Source organism: Lagopus muta, chromosome 18 (assembly GCF_023343835.1).
Source record: "Lagopus muta isolate bLagMut1 chromosome 18, bLagMut1 primary, whole genome shotgun sequence".
Classification (NCBI taxonomy): Eukaryota; Metazoa; Chordata; class Aves; order Galliformes; family Phasianidae; genus Lagopus; species Lagopus muta.
Window position 1 is genome coordinate 4,889,491 of NC_064450.1, and position 26,522 is coordinate 4,916,012.

The 26,522-nt window shown below is 46.0% G+C and overlaps 2 protein-coding genes across 2 annotated transcripts in view; both read left to right on the plus strand.

The window, feature by feature from the left end:
• CCDC57 (coiled-coil domain containing 57) overlaps nt 1-14,468 on the plus strand; it is a 29,359-nt gene extending 14,891 nt beyond the window's left edge. The window contains exons 10-15 of the mRNA XM_048965523.1: nt 307-407; nt 1,879-2,107; nt 2,701-2,837; nt 5,113-5,235; nt 5,598-5,751; nt 13,429-14,468. Of these exons, the coding sequence (XP_048821480.1) occupies nt 307-407; nt 1,879-2,107; nt 2,701-2,837; nt 5,113-5,235; nt 5,598-5,751; nt 13,429-13,652 (968 nt within the window). The 3' untranslated portion in view covers nt 13,653-14,468. The remainder of the gene's footprint in view (nt 1-306; nt 408-1,878; nt 2,108-2,700; nt 2,838-5,112; nt 5,236-5,597; nt 5,752-13,428) is intronic.
• A 3,071-nt stretch (nt 14,469-17,539) lies between these two features.
• FASN (fatty acid synthase) overlaps nt 17,540-26,522 on the plus strand; it is a 36,191-nt gene continuing 27,208 nt past the window's right edge. Inside the window, exons 1-5 of the mRNA XM_048964903.1 lie at nt 17,540-17,692; nt 22,639-22,785; nt 23,553-23,705; nt 24,989-25,162; nt 26,099-26,299. Of these exons, the coding sequence (XP_048820860.1) occupies nt 22,659-22,785; nt 23,553-23,705; nt 24,989-25,162; nt 26,099-26,299 (655 nt within the window). The 5' untranslated portion in view covers nt 17,540-17,692; nt 22,639-22,658. The remainder of the gene's footprint in view (nt 17,693-22,638; nt 22,786-23,552; nt 23,706-24,988; nt 25,163-26,098; nt 26,300-26,522) is intronic.

The following is a 26,522-nucleotide window of genomic DNA, read 5'->3' on the forward strand; positions in this document are numbered from 1 at the left end:
TATACTGATATTGCCAGTTGCTCAACAATTAAGCAATTCACTGCTGGAAGAAGAAAAAACTTCTGTCTGTGTGCTCCTTGCCCACAAACTGAGTTTTCTGATATCTCATCTACAGACACATCCATGCTGTGTAGCTGATTGATGTTTGCACTCTGTGAGTTCACACAGCTTCTTCTATTTCTTCAGCTCTGTTTACGCTGCAACTACTGGTGGCATAGATGTACAATAGCAAGAAAAGGTTGCTATGAAAACCTAAACTGAACAGAAATATGTGTATTCACATTGTACTCCTCTCTATTTATTTAGGTTCACTCTGCACAGACCAAGTTTCAGGGAGAACCGTGTCGAGTGATATGAATGTCAGCTCAGCTAGCTTGGGCTGTGTGTTAAACCCAGGCACAGAAAAGGTAAGAAGAGGTTTCAACCAGTTTAAATAGGGCTGTGTATAATTAAGTAAATATCATATTAATTTTGCCTGAACAAATCTTAAAAATGCAACTTATATGCTGTCATGTAGTCAGAAATCAGCCAGCAAAGATTTTTTTTTCAGTCAAATGTGGTCATTCTTTCGAGGGAATAAATTTTGACTGGCCAGCCCTGTTACTCAAGCTTTTTTTGATATATGTATATATAATACCTAAAATCTTTCGATGTGCTTGTAATGAGGTGACTAGAGATGATGCTGTACGTATAATCCTGGCAACCCTCACTACTGGCACAAGCTTAGGGATGTAGAGATGGAGCTGAAAGGGACCTGGGGGTACTGGTGGTGCCAGCACTGTGCACCTTCAGCACAAAAGGCAATGAGATCCTGGGCTGCACTGAAAGCGGTGTGACCAGCAGATCTGCTCCTCTGCTCTGTGCTCTGGGACCTCACTGGGAGCACTGTGTGCGGATGTGGAGCCCTCAGTGCAGGAGAGACACGGACCTGGTGGGGCACAGCCAGAAATGCTCACAGGGGTGGAACAGCCCTATGAGGACAGGCTGAGGGCTGGGGCTGTGCAGCATGGAGAAGGGAGGGCTCTGGGGAGAGCTGAGAGCGGCCTTCAGTCCCTAAAGGGGCTGTAAGATGGGGACAGACTCTGCAGTGGGTCTGTTGGGATGGGACTGGGGGAAATGTATCAAACTAAAAGAGGGGAGGTTGAGACTGGGTATAAGGAAGATTTTACACTGTGGGTGGTGAGGCAGTGGCACAGGTTGCCCAGAGAGGCGGTGGTGCCCCATCCCTGCAGACAGCCAAGGGCAGGGATGGGCTATGAGCACTGATGGAGCTGTGGGTGTCCCTGCTCAGGGCAGGGGGTGGCACCAGATGGCCTTTAGGGCCTTTAGGGTCCTTTCCAACTCCAGCCATCCCGTGACTCCATCCCGGTTCTTGTGCGTCACGGCGCTGCGTTCCCCCAGATGGCCGCTAGGGGGCAGCGCGGCACTGGAGCACAGAGCATTGGGACAGCCGGGAGGAGCGCGCGGTGCCCAGCAGTGAGTGGGTCAGTGTTCTGTGCTACCTGTGACGTGGGATTTCATAGAATCACGGGATGGTTGGAGTTGGAAGGGACCCTTAAGGCCATCTGGTGCCACCCCTGCCCTGAGCAGGGACACCCACAGCTCCATCAGTGCTCACAGCCCATCCCCTGCCCTTGGCTGTCTGCAGGGATGGGGCACCACTGCCTCTCTGGGCAACCTGTGCTGGTGATTTCTTCTGTGATTTAATGTGCCCCACATGGCTGACAAAATCTTGAATATGGGCTCTCAAAAACAGACTGTAGCCTTCAGTTTACACTTTGCTTTCAGCTCCTTTCTAAGGCATGCTTTTACCAAACTCTTAAACATCCAGGCAACATGTTTTCAAAATATTTTTATGAGTCTCATCTGTTTTCTCAGGGGTCAAATAACAGAGTTATGGGCAAAGAGGTGATAGATTTTGGCTCTGCCTCAGATAACTGTTGTCCTGGTGGTGGTATTCAGCATGGTGTCAGCTGCACGCCGCAAGGAACACCAAATAAACAGAAGGAAGCAGTGAGAACAATGTCAGTTCTGAGCCAAGAGAAGCAGCAGCTGATTGAAATGGCAAACAGACTCAGGACAGATCTTGGAATGATATTAAAGGAAGGTAATAGATGTATTCTAGTGGTTGCTTACCCGTGTAAAATAAAACCCACCAATCTGTTCATTCTCTGAGCTGCAGAGAAGTAGATTTTAATACACACACACAAAAAAGATGCTGCATATGGCTGATGCTTGAGCTGCATAGCTTGGGTGAGACTGCAGTGCTAACTGTTGCTGCCAGCATAACCTGTGCCAGGGGCTGCTAACACAGAGCAATGGCAGGCTTTGGTGTAGGGCTCCTTGGTGCTCAGATGTCAGTGTGGGAAATGGAAGCTGAACTCCTGCTTTGAAGAGCAGAGAAGCGATGGTTCATCTCTTGTGCAGAACATGAGTCATTTATGATAGTGGAAAGGAAAACAAAGCAAGCAGAGTCAAGAGTAAATAAGGAGTGTGTAAGAGTAAGTGAGAAAACGTTACTGTGAGCATTTAAATTCCATGCAATCGTTACTCTGTCAGTAAAGCAGAGGAAAAAGGAGAACAATGCTAGGCCATTTTCACATGCTATTGAATCTCCAGTGAGAAGTCAATCCTTGCTGGAAATGTTATATTGATAATAACAACAGAGAATGCATTCTTGCTTTTTTTTCTCTCTTATAGGACTTGGGCATCCTGTTAGCCCAAAGCTCTGCACAGTTTGTGTGGGCTCTGGTGGCCTTTCTCCAAGAGAACTTGTCAAAAGAACACAGTGTCAGCTTTCAGCTTTAAGGCATCTGCAACACAAGCTCATAACACAGGTAATCACACAGCCACAGGAATGTGGTGATCATGAAGAGTTAAGGCAATTGATATCATTTTCCTTTAAAATTCTACATCAAAATACCTTTCATTGACTTCAGCTCAAGTCCTTTTTTGGCACCTGGGAGGATTTGTAGCTGTGGGCTTCTATTTGGAACTTCACTGTTTTAAATCACTGTTTTCATCTAAGGAACTTGAGGAACACTTGTGTTGATGCAGTATAACTGCAGCACTGAACTACAAGTGTGAGTTTCATAAAGCTTAGTGTTAAATGAGTAAAATCAGGTCAGCTGAAGGATTTGAGCATGTTCTAAGATAGACTTGAAAGTGGTTGATCAGTGAGCATACTTCCAAGTATTCAATCTCCCTTGTCCAAATTATTGCACCAACACATTTCCCGTTTATGAAGGCAGAAAGTATAATAAACATGTCTGTAGTCTTTTCTAACTAGAAAATAACTTTTAATAGTTAAATAGTTGCTTTCCTGAGAGAGACAAGTGGATCCAACCTGGCTCTCCCAGTAGTTAGTGGCAAACTTCCCAATGACTTCACCAGAGTCAGGATTTCACTATGTACTTTACTCAATTGATCAGCAGATTTGTTCCTGTGAGGATTGTGTCAGTGCAGCTGATCGTCGTGGTTTTGAGGGCAGCAAACAATGTTCTGTCAGAAAGGGTGAGGTTGTTGCTCTGAGGCATGGAACTCCAGTAGAATTATTAACCAAGTTCAGCTGGGGAAATACTTCCTCTGGGAACCTCTCTGGGTTACTTGTTTCAGTGAGCCATCACTGAGTACAGAAGAGTGGGATTTAGTAGTGATTTTGTTGTTGTTTTGGTTTGGTTTTCTCTTGTGGTCAAGTGGAGTGTCCTGTATTTCATCTTCTACTTCCTTTCGTTCTTCCACTACATACTGCTCAGAAGAGTATGCTTCAATTGTCTTCTCCTCCTTCTCCCACCTTCTTCACCAGATATTCAGGCAGGTTTATAAGATCCCTCCTGACATATCCCTTCTGGAAAATAAACAAGGCAAGATTCCCCAGCTTCTTGTGTGCACAGCAGATGCTTCAATCCATCCATCATCTTTTTGGCTGTTTGCTGTACTTGCTCTAGTATGGCTGCATTCCTTCTACTACAGTTTCTACTATTCTGACCTCTCATGTCTCCCATGTTCTTTTAAAAGTCATAAAATTTTATCTTGCTTCCATAAAAACAAACACCTTTGGAAAATCCATGGTTTGTGAGGGTTAGTGTTTGACTGTGTGCTTCCAGCTGGTGTGCTGAGCTCCAGAAGCAGTCCTACCTTTCCCACTGTAGGGTTGCTTTGAGGTCGTGGTATCCCTGAGGCTATTCCAGCTCTGGAGATGTTTGGGGTAATGTCTGTGACAGACATGTAGGATTGTGTCCAAACTAGAAGCAAGGATCTCCCTTCTTACTTTGAAGCTGTTCATCTCCAGTATCCCCATATTTTAACCCAAAATGAGAATCCAACCCCTCAGCTGAGGTTGATCTCCAGGCTGAGCTTCCAGGCACTGCTGTTCTCCTTTTGTTCATTTGTCCCTTTTCCTCTAGGTGAAGGAAACTCTTACCACCCTTACTAATACCCATAATACCTCCATTCCTGTGTTCAGTATCATCATCCTTACCAAAAACAGAGACAGTTTCTTACTATCAACTATAGACGTCACACCTACAGGAATTTTAGTCTCAGTTATTTTATACGGTGGGCACATGTTTCTTTGGTCTTAAAGATATACCAAAAGATCAGCTTATAGTCAGTGTTTCGTTTCATTTCTCTTCCCAGGGCTGGAGTAGTTGACTTTTTATCAGATCTCACTTTAATTGCTACAGGCTGAAAGTTGATGGGATTGTGGGATAATTAGTTTTGTTTTGTTTTAACTTACTGTGAAAGCACCTTTCTATGGCTGTTATTCATTTTCATTTTTCCTCTTTTCCCACCATACTTTGGTAGTTTTTTCTTCTGTAACTTAATCGTGGGACAAGACAAAAGTGAAGGATGACCCCGACAACATGAAGTTGATTAACAGGCAGGATGATAATAACAGCAGTAATAAGAAATGAAGATCGTGAACAAAAATTAATCAGGAGTTAATTTGGAGGATAGTTTGGCCCTGTTGATCTGAAGGGGATATGTTTTTATTTAGTATTATTTCTACCTGATTGTTTTACATATGGCAGCATAACAGCAAAGTGAGCTATAGATGTGTTATTTCTAGAGGCTGTGAGTGATTTGTGTTAATGGAGTATTTTGTGTTAGGAGCTGCAATGTGCAAAGCAACAGCATCTCTCCAGGATCTCTTCTTTAATTGCCTGCCCCATCTTAAAGGGAGAAAAAGCTCCAAGAAGCTGTGGAGAAGAAACAGAACTGCTGTCTGCTGAGGTACAGTGCAATTTTAGCTTCACTCTGATTTGCCTTCAGTTGGATTTTCCAACTGGAGTCCCTCAGCTATGGTTTGCTGAGAGATGTATACATTTAATAAGGGATGCTTTGTTCCTGTACAAAAGAGTGCTTGTAGGAGAGCTTTATTCTAACACTTATTAACCAGGCTATCTCAATCACTCCTATGATGCTCATCTTCTTGTGCAACATCTCCAAATCTAAACCAATAATTTTCATTTTCTGATCTTGCCTCTGTGCTGAAATACTTCTATGTTTCTAAGACCTCAAGTGTTAAACTGTTCTCAGATGTCTTCAGAGTGAAAAGTATCAATCTTTATAAGATGGTATTTGAACTTGCACAGGTTCAGCTCAATTCCTCAGCTGGAAATTATGGGCCAAAGCAACAAAAGGCGGCTGCTGCACCTTCAAAGGTTCAAAGTCAGCCACCCAAGGAGAGCCCTGGTCAAGCCCAGCAGGACTGGATTTCTTCATCTGGAGCACACAGTCCGTGCCAAGGTATTTGGCAAACTTTAGAAATCAAGCTCTTCTTCTCTCAGTCCTCAAAACAATGCTAAACACTGTGAGCATGCTTTGCAAATAATCACAGTACTTCATTCTTCTAGAAGAAGCCAAGTGCAGTTGTGAATTCTGCCCCTTTCCACCGACTTTTTTACATCAGCACTCCTGGTGTTACAGCCCTGTGGTCTGAATCTAATGATCTAATAATCAGGTACTTCAAGGTGCTTTTACTCTTGCTTCAGAGTTATCCAACCATGCAGAGAGTACAGCTCTCTGCTGTTAATGCCACTGCTCCAAATACTTCTTGTATTCCTAATCTTAAAAACACTTGTGGAAAATGCAGATACCCTTCTGCACTGACATAATCTAAACTTTATTTGCTGCCCATATGAAAGTATCTATCTGAAAGCTGCACAGTTCGTGTGTTGCCAAGGGCCTGTTAGATCAAATTGTAAAGCTATAAATCCTCACCTAATGATTATCCTTATGGCAGTGTAATGGCCATAATACTGCTTAATGCACTGAGACCGAAAGCCTAGAAGTGAGATATGACTGCAGCACAATATGTGATGCAGGCACATGAACTAAGGCTTGTTATTTCTCAGTATTTTGTAGCCCAGTGCAATCAGTTGTTCAGCCTGGAGAAGGGAAGGCACCAGGGATACCTAATAACAGCATTTCAGTATCTAAAGGGGGGTTGTAGGAAAGAAGGAGATTCTTTAGCAGGTCTGCTGGGATGGGACATGGGGGAATGATTTCAAACTAAAAGAGGGCAGATTTAGATGGAATATGGGAAAGATTTTTACACTGTGGGCAGTGAGGCAGTGGCACAGGTTGCCCAGAAGGGCTGTGGTGCCCCATCCCTGCAGACAGCCAAGGTCAGGGGATGGGCTATGAGCACTGATGGAGCTGTGGGTGTCCCTGCACTGTGTTGCAGATGAATGTTATGTGTCTCTCAAACTATTGGGCTGTTCATGAAGTAATCCTTAACTGGAAAACCATGGAAAACTGTTTTAACTTTTGCCAGGGGTGGAAGAAAACATACTGGCTTTAAATTATAACACTAGAGAAACCGTAAGGGTGGCTAATAATGGAGTATGGTGCTCTGGAGAGGTGTTGACTCTTCTTTACTGAAGGTCTTTGTAAGTAGAGACAAACATTTTTTCAGAATGTTTCAAGTCAGTACAATTTTTATTTCTTAATATGAGGCACAGACATCACAAATAGTTTCTTAGAACTTGTTTCTGTCAGTTTTGTTGTCATCATTGTCATTATTATTATTGTGATTTAGTGGAAGCCATGGAGTGATGTGGCAGCCATGTAGCCTTTATATGAACAGTGATCTGTAACCATGATGTAGATACCTGTGTGTGGTTATAACCTGTGTTATATACCTGTGTTTGGACTCTTTGGTCCAGAAGGGATTGACCAACTGGACTTGAGCTCAACAGAGAGACTATGAGGGCTAGGGCACTGGAGCATGTGATACACTAAAATGGATTGAAAGAGCTGGGTTGTTCTGTCTGGAAAAGTCAGTGGAAGGTCTGAGAGCTGCTTTTACATAAAAATATGTAATACCTAACTGGGCTTTCAAAATGAAAAATGGACTATAAGAGCAGTTGTTAACAACAGCAGTGCAGCACCGTGCCAAGCTCATGTGCACTGATAGAAGTGTAGGACTAGAACGATGTGGTGCTGAGATCACTGTTCATGTGCTGTTCTTGTGGGGCTGAAAGAGGCAGAGTATTTCAGGTCAGGCCTCTATTGACAGGATAAGCAAAAGGATGTCTTTGAAACATTGATAGTGCCATGCAGTTTCATGCTGCTTTGTGTCTGATGCAACACAACTGGCAGCCTTACAAGGACATCAATTTCTTAATGTCTAGAAATTTCCAGCCATCATTGCAAAACTTACTGTAGATTTTTGAAGATCCAGAGAACAGTGAAAGATGATACTGCCAAACAAACCAAGTGTAACATCAGTAAGGGGTAACACTTTCTGGAGAACAACCTTAATTTGATCTCTGCATCCAGATTTACCCCGAGAAGGTTTAAGAGCAGAGCTTATTCACTGCATGCAGGCCCTGAAACACTGCATTGCAAGAATGGAACTTCAATAAAATACAAATAAAAATATATATATTCTGCTTAGCTTTCTCCACTGGGAAATTATCCAAATGGTATCCTTAGTTCTACCAGCTGGAATCCTACATTTTAGAAAACAAACAAAACAAAACAAAACCAAACAGGGCTGAGTTTTGTTGTTTCAGGCCATTCACTTTATTATATCCATCAAACGTGGTCACAGTGACTAGAACCATTACTGAAACAGAGCAGCTTGCTAGGTGTGCTTCAGATATAAGTGATGCACACACAGGCTTGCAAACTGAGTAACAGATGATTTAAACAAAGGCAAGTGTGTCTGCTTGCTTATTCAAACATCTGTTTTACAAGTCCAGTGCTGTACAGATCTGGCAAAGCAGTAACTATGTTTTATGGGCATTCCTTGTGGAACAGCACAAGATGTAGTGTGATAATTGTTTTCTGATCCTTCTGCATTTTTCATGTACATGCCAGCAGGTTGACATATCAAATAAGCCCCACAGTTTGCTATACTTGCAGCATGTGACACAATTCAGTGACTCTCTATTTTGGGGTGCTGATGACACACATGTTAATGCTGAGTGGATCGTTATGTACTTTGCTCATTTCACCATCAAATTCCGAGCTTATGGAAACTCTCAAGGAAGTCACAGACTAAAAAATATGCTCAATTTCTCTCTCCTTACTCTACCTGCTAATTTTTAGTTTGTACTGTAGGAATGAGATGGTTTAAAGATTTGTTTCGTGTGTTAATTCTGAAGATAAGTAGAAATAAGGGGGTTAGAAGGAGCACAGGCTCCTATGATTCTATGATTCAGGTTTTTTCTTGATTCTGCGTTATTGAAAAGATCTTGCAACAGAAATTGATGGACACAATTCACAGTGGTATCAAAAGCATCACTGTTGTGTGCAGGCTGTACTAGTAAGACTGTACTTAACTATTTCTTTCTTTTCTATATATTCCTGAGAGCACCTGGGAGACTTTGATAGGTCGTCCATAACAAATGAGTCTTGAAGGCTGATGGCAGTCCACAGAATCACAGAACTGCATGGGCTGGAAGGGATCTTGAAGATATGCAGTTCCAACCCACTGCTGTGAGCAGGGCTGTCTCCCCCCCTAGATTGGGCTGCCCAGGGCTTGGGCTTGGGCTTGAACGACTCCAGGGACGGAGCATCCAAAGCTTCCCTGGGCAGCTTGTGCCAGAGCCTCACCACCCTCTGAGTAAGAAATTTGCTCTTGATATCATCCAATCTACATCTCCTCTCTTCTAGTTTAAAACTGTTCCCCTTAGTCCTACCACTATCTGCCCATTTGTATACAGTTTGTTCCCCTCCTAAATTCCCTTTAAGTATTGGAAAGCCATAATGAGGTCTCCTTGGAGCCTTCTCTTCTCTAGACTGAACAAGACCAGCGGCCTCAACCTTTCTTCATAGGACAGATATTCCAGCCCTTTGATCATCTTTATGGTTTTCCTCTGGACCCAATCCAACAACTCTGCATCTTTCTTGTACTGGGGGTCCCTCGGGATGCAGTTCTCCAGATGGGACCTCAAAAGGGCAGAGTAGCCCGGGACAATCCCCTCCCTCTCCCTGCTGCCACCCCTCCTTTGATGCAGCCCGGGATACTGTTGGCCTTACGGGCTGAAAGCACACACTGCTGGCTCATGTCCCACTTTTCTTGCACCAGGACCCCCACATCCTTCCACACTGGGCTGCTCACCAGTTCTTCTCCCAGTCCATGCATGTGTTTGGGACTGCCTCGACTCAAGTGCAGTATTTTCTCTTTTTGAATCTCCTTACATTCACGTGGGCCCACTTTCTGAGCTCCCCCACGTTCCCGTGGATGGTGTTCCTTCTTTCTGTTGTATCAACTGCAGCACTCAGCTTGGTGTCATCTGCAAACTTACTGAGAGTGCACTCGATCCCACTGTCTGTGTCACTGATAAAGATGTTGAAGAGCTCTGTCCCAAGACAGACCCCTGGGGAACAGCTCTCCTGACTGGCCCCCAGCTGGACACAAAGCCATTGACCACAAGCCTCTGGCCGCAACCATACAACCACTTCTTTATCCACCAAATAGTCCACCTTTCAACTCCATGTATTTCCAATTTAGAATTCAGAATATGTTGTGGGACCATATCGAAGGCCAGAAGTTAAGGTAGATAACATCAGTTGCTCTTCTTGTGTCTACTGATGCCATCGCTCCATCACAGAAGGCCATCGCATCGATGAGGCACAGTCTGCCCTTGGTGAAGCTGTGCTCACCTCATTGTCACACATAACACCCAGAAGGACCTGTTCCATGGTCTTCCCAGGCACAGATAAGATGCTCACTGGCCTGTAGTTTCCTGGAGCTTCCCAACAGCCATCCTCTAAAGAAAGTTACTTGTCAAAAAAGCTGTATGCTTGCCTCTCAAAATCATGGCACACATACAGTAGTGTGATTAGCTTCTGTACAAGCTGCAAGTTTTACAGAGCCAAGTGTCACCTAGTAGAGTTTGACCATGAGACCACATAGTATAGCCAGTAGCATGAGAGGTGTTTTGTGTTACCATGTGAATTGCTCCTGATCAGCTGTGTTTTTGGATCAGCAGGCAGAGGTCAGTCAGTGCAAAGGGAACGTAAGGCAGTACGTGTCTGCACTTAGAACGTCCCCATTTGCTTTATATGCTTTTGGAGTAGGTGAAACTTGGCATTTTCCACACCAAAGCAGGACTCCAGTTTTGGTGGATGGTCCATCTGTGCTTTTGAGAGCCCTGACCTCCGCAGCCATTCCCAGCAGAGGTCCTGGGGTAATTAGTTGTGTTTACATTGTAGCCTAACAAAGAAAGAGAATGAGAGGTTTCAAAACAAAGTCACTTTTCTGGTTTACTACTTGAACTTGGGGTTTCTTTCAACCACTGTTCTCATTGTTGCTGCTGCTTGCAGAGCTCCCTGCTCTGAAATTCTACACTTTATGGATCAAAAGTTATCTTAAGTGTTTCCACACTAGACAGAATTTCAACAGCTTTGACATCACTGACAGCTCTAAGAGCAATCCATGTGGGTAAAAAGCTGGCCAGAGAAAGAGTCTAGTCAAATATTAACAAACAGAACGGGTGCTTTGGCTCTGGCTCTTGCTTCATTCTGACTCTAAGAGCGAAAGAAATCCTGATTTCTGTTGCATAAAACTTTTCATCTTTGAAGTGCTTCACAAATATTAACTAATCCCCTGGTTACGTTTCCTTCGCTTCAACACTCTGCTCAATGGGAACTTGTTTGAGTTGGTGTTCTTTCCAAAGCATGGTCAGACATGAGCAAATAGCGAGGGACTCCTTTTTTAAATAACATTTTCCACATGGGGAAACGCCTGCATCTTTCTAGATCTGAACAGTAACAACATAAATAAAAATCAGGGAATATTGATCTGACTGTAAGCACAAATCAAGTAGAAGTTCAGCATTTCAACGACACATTTTTAGGTCTGTTTTCAAAAGCAGCTTGGGCTCCTAGCTGTGCTCACAGTGGCTCTTGTTAGCGAGGTCACTTCTGAAAGTGATTTATAGGCTTGAAGTGAGGCGTGTCTTTTCCTTATCTGATTGTTTGCATGCGGAAATGAAGATACTGCATTTAAATTTCTTGCCACTGTGCATATCCCTGCTGACTGTATTGAAGGTCCTTTGGGCATGTGAGCAATGCCAAGCAGAACCAGAACCAGATGAAGGTCTTTATTCAGAGTTTGCTTGGGACATTTCAACTCAAATGGCATTTCTCTTTCTGGGGCACTGGTTCTTTGTCTTCTTCTGCTTTGTAGAACTTGCCAGTTGCAGTTTAAATTGTTTAGATTTCTGTATTAACACAGATTTTTGTCTGCCCAATCAATAGCCACATGAAATGCTGTTGTTCCGAATACCTAAGCAGTCTTTAATAGTTACAGCTGTAACATCTTTAGTGCCAGGAGAAACACAGACAAGACCTCAGAGGAAGGGATGCATGCAGTGCATTGGTGCTTGGTTGCTTTGCCTTTGGATCTATAGGAGCAGGGCCTCCCATGAGGTGTCTGAAAGCCATGCTCTGGTTTGGATCCAAAAAGTCCTTCAGAACTGAGAGAACCTTTCAGAACCAGACCACTGGTAAGCAGTGCTGGCAGGGCGATGCTGATGGAGATACCCACTGCTGCTTCTTCAGACCACAAGTGATATTCTCATTCTGCTATGGCCCTATTCGAGATTCTGAAGCTGCATCCATTACTTTCCAAGCAGTGCCTCCTGCTTTGTTCCGAAGCATTGATGTTTCTGTGAAATTCTGCTTTATTGTCTGATAGACGACTCAAGTCCTTTTTCCAGGAAGGGCAATGCATCCAAAGCTTTTCCAAGTGCTCAAGCATCAGTTCTGTTCAAAGCCTCCTGCTCTGTGGGTAGCCACAAGGAGGCAAGCTGAACATTTCACAACGATGGCACAAGAGCCCACCTGTAATAACAAATGGCAGCAGGCCAACCCAGCACAGATGTTGCACACCTGTAAGTGAACAACTGCTTCAGTCTGAGCCTGAACACGATTTCAGGCATCGTGTTTTGACACTGGCCACAGCATCATGTTTTGCACAGAGCTATACATAGAGCTATACACCTCCAATAGATGAATTCATTCCAAACATCAAAGAATTTGTTTTCTTTTTGTCCACATCCAGTTTTGTTTGGACTTTCGATCCTGTTCTGATGACTATGAGAATTTACGTTCTGCTAATAACCTCTGTGTGATGAATTTCATACCTTTCTCATGCTGTACCTGGGTCTGGAAGCCATCAATCTTAAACATTTCCAACTTGTACAGAATGCTGCAGTGTGTATTATTCTGCCAACTGCTGTCTGCTTTGGTTCTCTATAAATCTAAAGTTAAAATCTCGGTGCACTGAAAAATAAGGATTAAGTAGTTGGAGCCAAGCACCTGTAAACATTACTTACAGCTTACAATGAATGCTGTGATTGACCAATTCCACTTATCTTATGTAGTAAAAGTTGTGATAAGGCTGCAGTTCATCTCATTGAAGGCAGATAGTGGAATTACGTGAGAGACAACAGGATGGGCTCCCATCAGTACTAAGATCCGTCTCTGCTTCCCAACCAGAGGGACATTTTTCGTCCTCTAGCACACAGAAAATAAAGGTTTCCACTGCAGATGCCTTCCTGTGTGAAAGAGAAGGAAAACAAACAAAACCCACATGATAATAGCAGTTAAGGCGGCTTTGCCAAGCCCACAGAGCTGCCTTTGAGCCCTTTGGATCGGGCTTCTCCTAACACATTTTACTACAGCTCTCATGGCTCCTGGTGGTTTCTTGAAAGAGATCAAACGATTGCAAACAACTCCTTCATCACCATTTCACAATATGGGAGTAGGCAGGGCTAACTTGGCCTGGCCTTATTCAATGTAGGCATTGTGTCTTCTCTCACAGGGGAGAGAAAACATGTAAAACTCGATGTTTAAAAACAGCTGAACAGGTAGGTGGGGCTTCAGTTGCGCCTTATGATTAAATGCAAACAGTAGCACAGAATGCTCCTATCGATTTGTTTGTTTGTTTATATATTTGAGCAGTGGAATTGGAAATCATGCATTCAACCGAGCGAGCTGGAAAAGGTAAGGAGCACAGCAGTGCCACGAGTCAGCCTGAAATGCCCACAGCACATCTGGCAGTCAGAGGTACCAAGCTGGAGGTTCAGCACAAGCTAAAATCCAGGAGTTCACCTTGTACATACCCCATAAAACGAAAAATCTCTCCTACCGTGGCAAAAATCCGCAACTACAATATTAAAGACTGATTTATTTGTTGCAAGTCCCGTGTCAGCTATTCGGTTGCGTTAAAATATGTAAATGTGATCTAAATATTGCCTTGGTGTTCATTTTTGTGTGTCAGGTTGGGCTGTTTGAGGTCAGAAGAGAAAACAAGTACTTTGTCCCGTGCTGTCAGCCGACATAAAGGGTTAATCTGCATAAGTGCTGAGATTATAGTCTTCACTGTTAATACAGGTTTATTTTAATTATACACGTTCAATATTGCTTGCATCATGGATTTGGAAATGCCCACTTAATACGTATGTAAATCGTTGTGCCTTTAGGCAGGGCTTCCAGGTCTTTAGGAAATATTTGTTGAGAAATCACAGATGCGATTTAAGCTCAGCAGTGGGATGCACCAACCTGCTTGTTTTCTTACAATTAGCGACGCAACCGTTAATCCCGTGCAGCTACCTGAGCACTTACAGAACGGGGGTTGAAAAGATCACACCTTCCCCTGTATTCTTGCTCATCTTCTGCCTTCCTTTCCTTGTTCAGAGAGCACGAGAGAGCGTAAAATGGAACCGCTGTCCTCACACCAGACATCATATTTTTGTTCAGCAAGAGATTTCATACAGTTGAGAGCAGTGAAAAACGTTCCTCGGCAACTCTTAGAATCTTGCAGAAGTGTTGTGAGAAATAAGTCTTACAACAGATGAAACCAAAAGAAACCCGAGCGGGTTGTGATGTAATGGGGGATATCTGTGTGGTTAGGAACATTCCAGGATGCTTAAAATGTAATCAGTGTATTCTTCTCACATTCTCAGCAATGCTGAACTCCCTTGGGGTATTCCAGTGTTGAACTATGAGTAGAAGAAATAGGTATTGGAAGGGAAGGGGAAGGGGAAGGGGAAGGGGAAGGGGAAGGGGAAAGGGAAGGGGAAGGGGAAGGGGAAGGGGAAGGGGAAGGGGAAGGGGAAGGGGAAGGGGAAGGAAAGGAGAGGGGATTGGAGGGAAGGGAAGGGAAGGGAAGGGAAGGGAAGGGAAGGGAAGGGAAGGGAAGGGAAGGGAAGGGAAGGGAAGGGAAGGGAAGGGAAGGGAAGGGAAGGGAAGGGAAGGGAAGGGAAGGGAAGGGAAGGGAAGGGAAGGGAAGGGAAGGGAAGGGAAGGGAAGGGAAGGGAAGGGAAGGGAAGGGAAGGGAAGGGAAGGGAAGGGAAGGGAAGGGAAGGGAAGGGGGGAAAAACCCTTTTGAATGGATAAGTACTGCAGCAGATTGGCCTGAGAGATTACAGAGTGTCTCTCCATGGAGATGTCTGAAAGCCATCTGCCCACGGTGCTGGGCAATGCACTGCAGGCAGCCATGCACCAGGAGGGGTTGTGAGGAGTGGTCTCAGTGCCACTTAAATGAATAACACTTCTCAGTTAGAGCTAAAGATGTGAAATCTGAACAGGATTAACAAAGGAAGAGTGTTGGTTTGTTTCTTTTCCTTTTAGCACTTCTTTCCCTGTGCTGTTTGCAAACAGCCGTGCCCTCTCACACCTGCAGCATGGCAGTAACCGACCTGAGAACAACCTGAACCATCATTTAGTATTTTACTTCCTGCTGAAAACACTCTGCTTTCATACCCAAATGCTACAACATCACAGTCATAAACCTAAACCTGCAGTTTACGTCACTGAGGAGTTACTGAGGCACTGTGAGAGCTGAGGGACCTCATGAGCTTTTTCCTAAATCACTGAATTGTTTGAAAACCCCATCATTGCACTCAAGGTTTGACATTGTTCACGAGCTGGAACAACACGATGCATTCCCCTGAACCAGGCCCTGAATGAGCTCTTTCTGTAGCTCAAAGCAGAGCGGTTTCTAACAAGGACAAGAATTTTGGCCCAGATCACACCACAGTTTCAGCTCTCACTGGTTATTCCTACAGCACCATGTGTAAATTCCAAAGGTTTTAACAGTTGCAGGTTACACTTTATTTATTTTTTCCCCCACTGTCACATTTTTTGTGCGTGGAGCTGCGCAGTGCAGTGAATGCTGTGCGTCTGCAGCTGGCACTGGAAGCAACGTGCTGTGAGAAAAGGAGCAGTTTGTTCCACAACCTTTGCAACAGAGCATCTGAGACTGGAAATCATGACTTACATTCCCTCCATGGCAGAGATAAGCTCATGCACTGCGTGCTTCAGAAATGCAGTTGTCATTTTCCTTGTGGGATTTGTTTGTGTTTGTTTGTTTGTTTGTTTGTTTGGGGGTGTTCTGTTTTGTTTTTCCCCTCTGTGTCACCTAGCATGCCTGGTCCTGCAGAGCTCTTCCCAGGAGGGCAAATTTGATCTATTTGGTTCCCTGAGAAACAGCTTTCCTTGAGGCAACCGTTGATACCTCTTGATTGAAACAATCTAATTTCTTGGGGAAAAGAGTTCAGTTGTTGCACATTTGTTTTAGGGTAAGTGTAAGAACACCATATGCAAGTGTAGGCCACAGAAATGCTCGCAGGGGTGGAAGAGCCCTATGAGGACAGGCTGAGGGCTGGGGCTGTGCAGCATGGAGAAGGGAGGGCTCTGGGGAGAGCTGAGAGCAGCCTTCAGTCCCTAAAGGGGCTGTAAGATGGGACAGACTCTGCAGTGGGTCTGCTGGGATGGGACTGGGGGAAATGTATCAAACTAAAAGAGGGGAGATTTAGAATGGATATAAGGAAGATTTTACACTGTGGGTGGTGAGGCAGTGGCACAGGTTGCCCATAGAGGCGGTGGTGCCCCATTCCTGCAGACAGCCAAGGTCAGGGATGGGCTGTGAGCACTGATGGAGCTGTGGGTGTCCCTGCTCAGGGCAGGGGTGGCACCAGATGGCCTTTAGGGCCCCTTCCAGCTCCAACCGTCCAGTGATTCTAAGTGTGCAGAACATTAACAACAAGCATAATAACAATAAATAAGATGACAATAACACTTGGATCCTGTGGGGAGGTTGAGCTGTGCACTAAATAAAGGGGGGAAATTCTCATAGCTTTCTATTATGACCGAAATACTTCACAAATCGGTCACTGATCTAAAAACCAGATGGGACAGAAGCGTGGAGAGGCGGCACCTCGGCTGCGACCGACTCGTGCAAAGAAAGGAGAGCCTATACAAAATGATTCCAGCTGATCAATAGAAAGGCAGAACTCGCCGGGACCCTCACATCCCACCCGCAGCGACGCCCTGCCGGCAGGTTGGCGCCTCCCGCATCCCGCCGCTCCGCACCGCTTCTGCCGACCGAAAAGCACAGAGATCCGCGCCGCGGCCCCTCCTCCACCGCGGCGTCAGCACGGAGCGGGGCGGCGGGCCCGGGGCGGCCCGGGGCAACACGGGGCAGCGCATCCCCGGCCGCCGCGCCCGCTGACCTGCGGTAACCTCGGCGCCGCGCTCCGCCGGGGTGAACGACCGCCGGAAAGCGGCCCAGCGCCGCTCGCTCCGCCGCCGGCGGCCTCGGCCGTCCCCTCCGCAGTCACCACATCGCCTTATCGCCTAGCAACACCCCCACGGGCTCCGCCATTGGCACGGCCGCGCCCTCGCCCACTCTTCCCCGCCTCCGCGTTGGGTGCCGGCCCGGCACTGCGCGTCCCTTTCCCTTTGTGCGCCTCCCCCAGCCCCCCTCGGTGCGAGGATCGGGGCGGCGGAGCGCTCGGGAACGGCGGAACGCGGCCGGGGGGCGGGGCGGGGCTCGGCTCGGCGCCCTCCCGGGTCCGCCCCGGTGCGCTCGGGACCCCCTCCTCCTTTCCCTTCTTTTCCTCCTTTTCCTCCCCTCCCTTCCCCCTCCCTCGGAACGGCTCCGGCGGGCAGGGGCTGGCATCACCCCGGGGCCGGCTCAGGGCGGCGCTGCCCCGGCTCTCATTGGACTGCGGCGAGGAGTAAACCGTCAGCCCATGTGGCGTGGCCGCCGGAGGTGGTGGCTGCTTAAATAGCGGTGGGAGCTAGAGGGAGACAGTGAGGAGAGCGCGGAGCATCGGCCGTGCGCAGCCCGGCACCGGCGGCCGCCGCAGCGCCTGAATCCTCGCGGAGAGCCGCCCCGCCCCGCCCGGATCCTCCCGGCACGAACCTCCGCGCCACGCAGGTACCGGCGGCCGGGATCGCCGCGGCATCCGCTCCTTTCTCGGCGTCCCGCGGCCGGGCCGACCCCGTGCGGTTCCCTCCCCCCGGAGAACGAGAAGGTTCCGCGCGGCCGCCTCGCGTCTCCCGGTTTCGTTCGTTCCTTTCGTTCCCTTTCTCCCGCGGCACAACGCGGCGGCGCCGAGGCCGCTCCCCGCCGGCGGGGCGGTGCGGTTGTGGGCCGAGCCGTGCATTGTGCTGCCGGCGCACGGCCATCTTGGCGGCGGGCTGGGAGCCTCGGAGGGCCGCGGGCGGTGAGGGCCGCTCGCCTTTCTGCCGAGAGCCGGCGGTGCGGAGCGGCGGGCGGTGCTGAGCGGACGCGGAGCGGTGCGACTGCAGGCCACGGGAGGAGCGGGGAGCGATGCGTGCGGCTCTCGGGGGGGCCGATAGCTGCAGCATCCCCGCACACGCACTTTTTTTTTTTTTAATTATTATTATTTATAACCCATTGATTGTACCCCGCTCTGCTTTGGATGCTGTGATTCCATCCGGGTCGTGGTTGCTGTCTTCTCCCTTCTGTCCCTGCTCGGATTTCATTTTCCTCTCCTGGCGTAGGGGGAGCAACCCGCTGTACTCCTCCAGCTACAGAGCACGGGTTTTACCTGGCTCAGAGCTTTATTATAAGGAGCTGCGTTGCACCCATTTATATTAATAATTTGGAGGCTTTAAAAACGAAAGGGGGAAAAAAAAAATCTCGATCCACTGGAACAAAAGGTGAACATCCTGAGCTCTGCGCTTCTTGAGGCAAACTGGAAATCATGGCAGGCATTGGAAGGCCGCGTTTAGTGAGTGAGTTTGGAGGACAAAGGCTCTACAGGGAGAGCGGTTATAAAGAGGTATTTCCAAAAACAATGATGGCACAGTGGTGCTGGGGACTTCAGTTGGTATAACTCAGATCTGATCGCTGGGAAATCAACAGGGCTGCATTGGTTCTGTGAGTGTAACCTCACCTGCCTTTCTTGCACAGCAGTCCTGAACCCAGCTGTGTTTCCAGATAAGAAGTGCTGTTTTGAATACTAAAATGCACCGCTGCTTTGCCATTTGTCTCGTGGCCGATGGTACAGATCCTGCCTGCAAGCAGGAAGGGACAGTGAAAAGGTCTTTGTGAAGTTGAAGCTGTGATGCACAGATTGACATCAGCCCAACGAAATGAAAAGCATTCCCTGTTTGCTTCTGTTCTGAGGAGTTTTATTTTTGGAGACAGGCCTTGCAGCTCCCTACAAGAGATGCTCCTGTGAAATGGTAGTTTTAATTGTCCCTTTTATGAATGATAATTGGAGATTAGGAAAGCTGGGCTAGGATGCAGTCAGATTTGTGAGCTAAGGAAGCAAACCTTCGGTTGCAGTCTGTGCTGAAGGAGCAGTTGGGAGATCCCAGCAGGTCAGGGCTGCCTGGGGTCAGTAGCACAGAGGTGGTGCTGAGGATTCTGTTCCACCATAGTGAAAGCAAAACGGGATTTGGGAGCTCTTCTTTCATTGTCTCTGTGCTGTCTTCCTCCCTTCCAACAACACTCACTTAACCTCAGGTGAATGGAGGTAGAGCAGAATAAGAAAACTGTTCTCTTGGAGATTGGTGAGTTGGGTACACGTGGGAAATTGAACTGCCCTCTCCTCTTTCCTCTCCTGTAATCTCAGCTGTTGAGCCGCTAGAAACAGTGGTAACAGAATGATTCTTTTCTTCTTGGTTTAGAGTACTGGAACAAGCCCACCTTGTCAGGCAGCCAATGTGGGAGGCAGATAACCAGAGCACGAGTGTAAAATGATGAAAGCTGTTACTAGTCAATAACACCAGAAGGGATGGTTAGTTATTACTAGTCTCAAATGGAATGAGTCAGCAACGCAATATCATTGCAAGAAAAGATATTGTGTAAATCCAGTGAGGTGATAGTTTATGCCTAAATGAGGTTGCTGCTGGTACATTCAAGGCTTTGGTGTTTTATCTATGAAAATCACAGGGAAAACAGGAGAAAATGGGTACTGGATGTCTGGTTGGAGCCAACAAAACGCAGCCTTAAGGAACCGGAGAATCCCATCTATCACTCCATCTTTCTTGGTCTCCTTCCCTGCCCCATTGCTGTTTGCCTTGCTTATCAAATGTAATGAGAATGATTCCCTATGTATACTTCCTGATATCAGATCACCTCTAAAACAGCTGTAGAAAGAATTTTCTTTCCCAGCACTGTCAGTGACTTCAAATACTTCAATACTTTAAAAGGGATCTACAGAGAAGAGTGAGCATTGGCTGTATGGAAGCACTGGAATGTGCCATTGGGGGCAATGTCAGACGTTAACATAGCACACCTGTTCATGAAAGATGTCCAAGGACATCATGGGTAGCTGTAACATCTGATTGAATCACTGTTTAATCAAGGATTGCTTCATTCACGATTCCTTCTCTTCCCACTGGTTTTCTGCAGTAAACCACCTCAGCTGTGTGTGCTGCTGGCTCCATAACCAGGCATCTGGAGCTCTTCATCCAGTTCTCTGTGCACGTAAATCCTTACGTTGTGGCTCTTATTGTCCACTTACCCAGCTAAAATTAACTTCTTGGCCTTTATTCGGCATTCTTGATTACCACAGCATCTTATTTTTTGCTGCCTTTGGCACAGTTTTGCTCAACTGTGCTGATACCACACTGGCAAAAAGGGCTTTGACGATCGGTTCCGCTTCTTGTCTGTGTCAGAGCAGCGCTGTGCTGGGGTTGGCCATACCTGGAGCCCTTCTGATGCTCTGGAGGCAGGGGCAATCTCAGATGTGAGGTTTCAGTCTTCTGACACACAGCTTTTCTTCCCTTAGAGATCAGCGCTTGGGAAGGTGAGGCACAGAACCGAGCATCGCTGTGCGGCTCTTGTATCACACCTGGCCTGTGAGCTCCAGATCCATCATTTCTCTGCAGAACTGCTGGGTGCATAGCAGAGCTGTGGGCTTCTGTTGAGTCCTCCAAGCATGGTGGGGACCCCAACAGCAGCACTGACCCAATAGAGCTTTGTGAGGGGAGAGCAGAGCAGGCTGGGCCTGGTACCACTGGCTTTGCTTTTGGGGTGTATTTTCCCATTCAGGCCTTAAGCACTTGAGCCTTACTGTTTCCCTTCTTAAGTGAATGCTTAGTGTGGGATGGAAATTGTGTTGTCTGCAGTATTTAACGCAAGGCTGAGAAATCCCAGATGTCCTTTGGAAAGCACTTTGGGTTTTGCTCCCAGGAGGAGTGGGCTGGGTGAGGTAACAGCTCTTCTGCCTCAGAGCGTTGCATAATTCCACAGTTACTGCACAGATCTGAATGGAGATATGTGCTGAAGGGAAGAGGAGTATGAGGGATCCCAAGGATGGTGTGTGTGTGCTGTGCTGCCCTAAAAGCTGGGCAAAGCAGAGGGCTGTGCTGTCACCAGGCAGCTGTGATGCTGGGAGCCAGTCGAGGCCTATGTCTTGCTCAGAAGATCCAGCAGTTTCTGAAAGAGGCTGTGAAAACGTTCCCAAATGAAACTGCTTGGGTTGGAAAAGCAGCTATCCATCCAAGCACTTATCTCAGAGTACCCAGTGATGCTGTTCTACAGGGGAGGAGATCGAGTGCTTTTGGGAAGAGCCCACATGGCCTGTGGAGCATGATCTGCACCAGAAACCCACATCAGGTCTTCCATCTCAAAGCATTTCCTTCAAGACTATTAAAGCAGGCTTACAGCACCCAGTTTTCATTGTTTTTGTTTTTGTTTTTTTTTTAAATTTCTTAAGAATCCCACATGTCAATTCTGGAGGATATTTCCTTCTACTTAGCAGAAGGATTTAGTTAGCATTCACAATACTTCCTTATGTCTTTTGCTCATACAACCACGCATGTACATAGAGGAGAAAACCAGATATGCATCTCACTTGTCTACGTAGGGTCTGCTAACTATAATGTGAGCTTAACTGGAACATCAGGTTAACTCGCCTCCTTTCTGCTTAGTTAATGCTTTTTTAATGTAATGCAGAAGAAGTTGTGTGCGTTGACTGTGCTATGAGCTCTCAGTTGGTGCTGTGAGCTGGATGGGGCTCTGAGCACTGATGGAGCTGGGTGCATCCCTGCTCGCTGCAGGGAGGTTGGACCAGTTGGCCTTTAGGGGTCCCTTCCAACTCAAACTATACCGTAGATGGCTGGTTGTGCTGTGTGGAATGGTGCTCTCTTGTGTTGTAAAGGATGGGCATTCAGAATGCTTGTTCCTTGGGATGATCACTAAGGTATTCCCCAATACAGAATCCAGGTCCTTTCTGCCAACCCTTGCTTTAAAGCTGCCCTCTCTGTCCCAGGCACTTGGTTCCTCCTTCCCAGTCTCCTGAATACAGCAGCAAAGAGTTCAGTGTTCTATGAAATGTTTTGCATATAAAACTTCTCATGTCAGGTATTTAAAACAGCACTAAGCTGCATTGGAATCTTTGTGTGTTTTTCCATCTGATTTTTTCTTTTTTTTGCTGTTTCCTCCACCAGGCTTTTTGATTATTGATTTTTAAGTTAGCATTTCGCTTTGGAATGATCGCAGAACTTGTTTTGCTGCTTGCAAGGTTTGCCTTGTAATTATGTATTTTACTATATGTATTTCATAATTTCCCCACCCACCTCCGCTCCAGCATGTTAATCTTTCTTCTCTGCTGACTTTACCAAAGGCAGAGCTGCTCCTTTAGAGGTAGACCTGCTCCAGTAGGAGCTGCTGGTTCTCAGGGCCCAGCACTCCTTCAGTTCTCTCATCCCCACAGTCTCCACAAATCCTGCAGTCCTTTTGATTATTTAGGATATCTTTTTTGTTCTGGAGGCTCCACAGGCTATTTCTGTGTGGGTGTTTCCTCCCAGCAATCCACTTGTTTGTCACAACATGTTAGGAAGGCAGGAAAGCTGTTCTTCTGCGTGAAGTCCTACAAGTCTTACTGCTTTCTCGGATCTCAGTAACAGAGAGAAGTTCGGAGATGGAAGACGTGGTGATTGCAGGCATAGCAGGAAAGCTGCCGGAATCTGAGAACTTGCAGGAGTTTTGGGAGAACCTGCTGAATGGAGTTGATATGGTCACAGAGGACGATCGGAGGTGGAAACCAGGTGAGCACTCACTGCCTTTCCTGTTGGAGCTCAGAGGAATTTGCCCATGGAAGGAAAAGATGAATCAGATGCAAAACCCTGCTAAAGAGTTATAATTAATTTCAGATATGTGACCGAAGAATCCAGGAGCAATATGCTTCTATGGAGGTTTTAAGTAATGCGTTTTATAGTCATATCCCACAGTCATGGCTAGTAAATAATATATAGTTTGCTTCCAGGGAAAAGCATGCTTCTGGCAGAGCAGCTGTGCACTGTGAGTCCTGGACCTGCTACTGGTAGCTGTGGCAATAAGACTTGTCTGCTCTTTTTCTGGGCTCAGAAGTAGCTGGGGGACTCCATGTCTGGGACTTGTGGCTTCTTAAAATGTTCTTTTCTGTCTGATTATCCTTCTGAATTCAAGCTAGTGATATGCAGAAGTGAAAAGTAGCTTTTGTTTTTATTCTAACTGGAACCACCAAGTCAGTCTGTGTGCTTGGCACATCTTATCAAGTTCAAATGCTTAGTATCAGACAGGTACCTTTTGCTGCCATATCCAGAACAGTCTTTAAAAATCACAATTGTTTTTGTTAATGCAGCGTTTTAATTTCCAGATGAGATTGAGAGAGACAAGTAGATAGGTTTTGTGCAGCACTCCAAGTGCTGCAGTTGGAAAGTAATGTTTCATGTGTAGTTGAGAATCAGCTGTGGTCATCCTGTGCTCTGTCTCAGCTGGTAGCTGCCTCTAAACTGATGCAATCTGTGATATGGTGTCACATTTTTCTTCTCAGGAATTTATGGACTGCCCAAAAGAAATGGAAAGCTCAAGGACATAAAAAAATTTGATGCCTCCTTCTTTGGAGTCCACCCCAAACAAGCTCATACAATGGATCCTCAGCTTCGCTTGTTGTTGGAAGTTTCTTATGAAGCTATTTTGGATGGAGGTGAGCTATGGGTGGATGGCTGAAGAGGGAAATGTCTGCTGTATTGCTTCTAGGCAGCAGACATGCACCTGTGTGATCACTAATGAGAGAGCCCTCACAATAGACAGGAGACCAAAGAGCTGGTACAAGGGTTAGAACAAAAGCCATTTTCTCCAGAGCTTGAACTAGGAAATCTGCATCGACTGCCAGAGAATCTCCACTGGTCTCACACAGTGGAACCATTACTACAGAAATGTTTAAACAGTAACAGCATGAGAGCTTTTTGTATGTTGATGTCCCTACAATCCCTACACTCTGGCTTTACTGTAATATTCTGTAACAGATCCCTGCTCAGGCTCAGGAATAACTGTAGGGCAGAGGAAAGATGACTCCCTGAGAATTCTTATCCCTGGTGTGCAGAAGGTATGGTGGAGATCGTACTTCCAGAAGCAGGAACCTCCTTTCTCTCACTTAAAGCTTTAAGTTTTTTAGTTACGTGCCCACACAGCCAAGAAGTTATTTCTTTGTGTTAATTAATTTCATGTCTGAATATAAGAAGACATGGAAAAAGTTGTAACTGGCTCACCATTAACAACAAATTAACGCTTCCTGCTCTGCTGCTGAGCCTCAGTCCCAAGGCTTGAATAATCTGCTTGTCTCCAGAACTCCTGCAGCACAAGGAAGGAACAGCAGAGAATAGTGCAAGTTGAGTTTTCCGTGCAGTTTTTTAGAGCATAGTTATTTCTTGTTCCAACTTGTTGGCTTTTGTGCCCAGGAATTTTTCTTTTCTTTCTTATACTTCATATCTGGGCTTTACTTGTGTACAGGGAGAGGTTTTGTATGCTCAAGACATCCCATGTGCTGCAGCTTTCTAACTTTCTGTCTGCTTTTCTTCATGCTAGAAGTTTGATTTTTAGCTATCTGATTTCATAGTTGTGCACTTCTGCATAAGACTCTAGCAATGCCCATCTAAGCTGAAAAGCTGTCTATCTCTTATACACACACGTGTCTGTGTTTCTGTGTGTATATTCACATACAGAGCACGGTAAGTTTTGGGCAATAGCAGAGTTCTGGTGAACTGTTGTAAGAAAAGCAGCTTGAACAAGCAGGAGCTCTGCAGAAGGTCTGTTACTGAAGCAGGTAGAAAGGCACCTATGAGCAAGAGAGCAATGCTGCAGGCCTGCCTGAAAGGGACAGTATAAAGCTGTGTTTGGTTACTTGGTGCCACCTGTACCTGATGCTTTCCTGGTTTTCCTCTCATGATGAGTTTGTCAGCTGTAACCTACTCTCCAATATCCCTGCAGGCATTAATCCAACTGCCCTCCGTGGCACAGACACGGGTGTATGGATTGGTGCAAGTGGCTCAGAAGCTGCTGAAGCCCTTAGCCAAGATCCAGAAGAGCTTTTGGGATACAGTATGACTGGCTGCCAGCGTGCTATGCTTGCCAACAGGATTTCATACTTCTATGACTTTACAGGTAAGTGCCCCCAGACCTGTCAATACTTGCTGATCAGCAGTGCAATTTCAGCATGGTTGTACAACTGTTTCTCTGGGGGAGTGGCAGGGATATGGTGACAGAGATTCCTTTAGGATGAGAAGCCAGCCTGCAACTGCTGTAAAGTGGCATGTGAGTAGTGAAAACTGTGATGTAATTGTGTGTTGAGAACCATTATGAGGCTTTGTGCTTCAGCTGTTGAAGATGGCTGTAGCTGGGATTCATCTGAAAGATGTCAGATCTTTTATCTGCCTTTAGGCTGCTATTTGCTATTGAACTGCAGAAGTCAGCAAGCCCAGAGGCAAACTGGCTGGAACAGGTGACTCTTTTTGAATAAAGTGAGAGAAATGGGGGAGGCACTAGCCTGAAATTGACTAAAGGTATAGATGTGGCTTGAATTATGTCTGGATTTGAAGACAGAGGGATGGGAATCACTCTGGAGAGCAGAGATCACGGCAAGAATAGCATGAGGAAGGAGGAGTGATTTATTTTTATTATTATTATTATTATTATTATTATTATTATTATTATATATTTTTTTCCCCACTGCTGTGAGTATGGAAGGGGTGTTATTTGCCTACATGATGCTGTCACATCTTTTTAGTTGATGGAGATGAAGAAGAAAATTTGGAAGGTATCCCTAAAGCCAAACTGTGGGGGTTTGTTGTATTTTTTATTTTTTATTTTTTTTAATCTCTTACAAATCTCTTACTAACTGGCAAGCAGGAGAAGTGGTAAATCTTGTCCCCTGGTGTATAAAGATTATCTGTAATGTTCTGATTACTTAATATTTTTTTAATGCATTTGTCCTGCGATCCTATCCTGCAGTCTTTGGGGATTAATTCTAGAAAACTAGCAGTATATTTAAACAAACAAACAAACAACAACCACCCTTTTCCTCCCTCTTTATTTCCTAAGGACCAAGCTTAACTATCGACACAGCCTGCTCCTCCAGTCTCATGGCTCTAGAAAATGCTTATAAAGCAATTCGTCACGGGCAGTGCAGTGCAGCCCTGGTAGGAGGGGTCAACATTCTGCTGAAGCCCAACACTTCTGTGCAGTTCATGAAGCTGGGCATGCTTAGTCCTGATGGTGCCTGCAAGGCTTTTGATGTTTCAGGTAAGGCATTACCATGGAGAATTACCTTGCAGTAGGAGATGAACTTATTGCTGGGTCTGTGATGTAATGCTGTAGTAACAGTGCAGGTAACTCGTCCAGTTGTTCTTAGGTGCTCTGCTTGGGACATGAATGGGCTTTATCTGTGTTGCATGCTCCCTTAAGCCTAGAAAATTACCTGTGGGAAAGAAATTGTATGATTTATTTCTGTGCCGGGGGGAGAGAG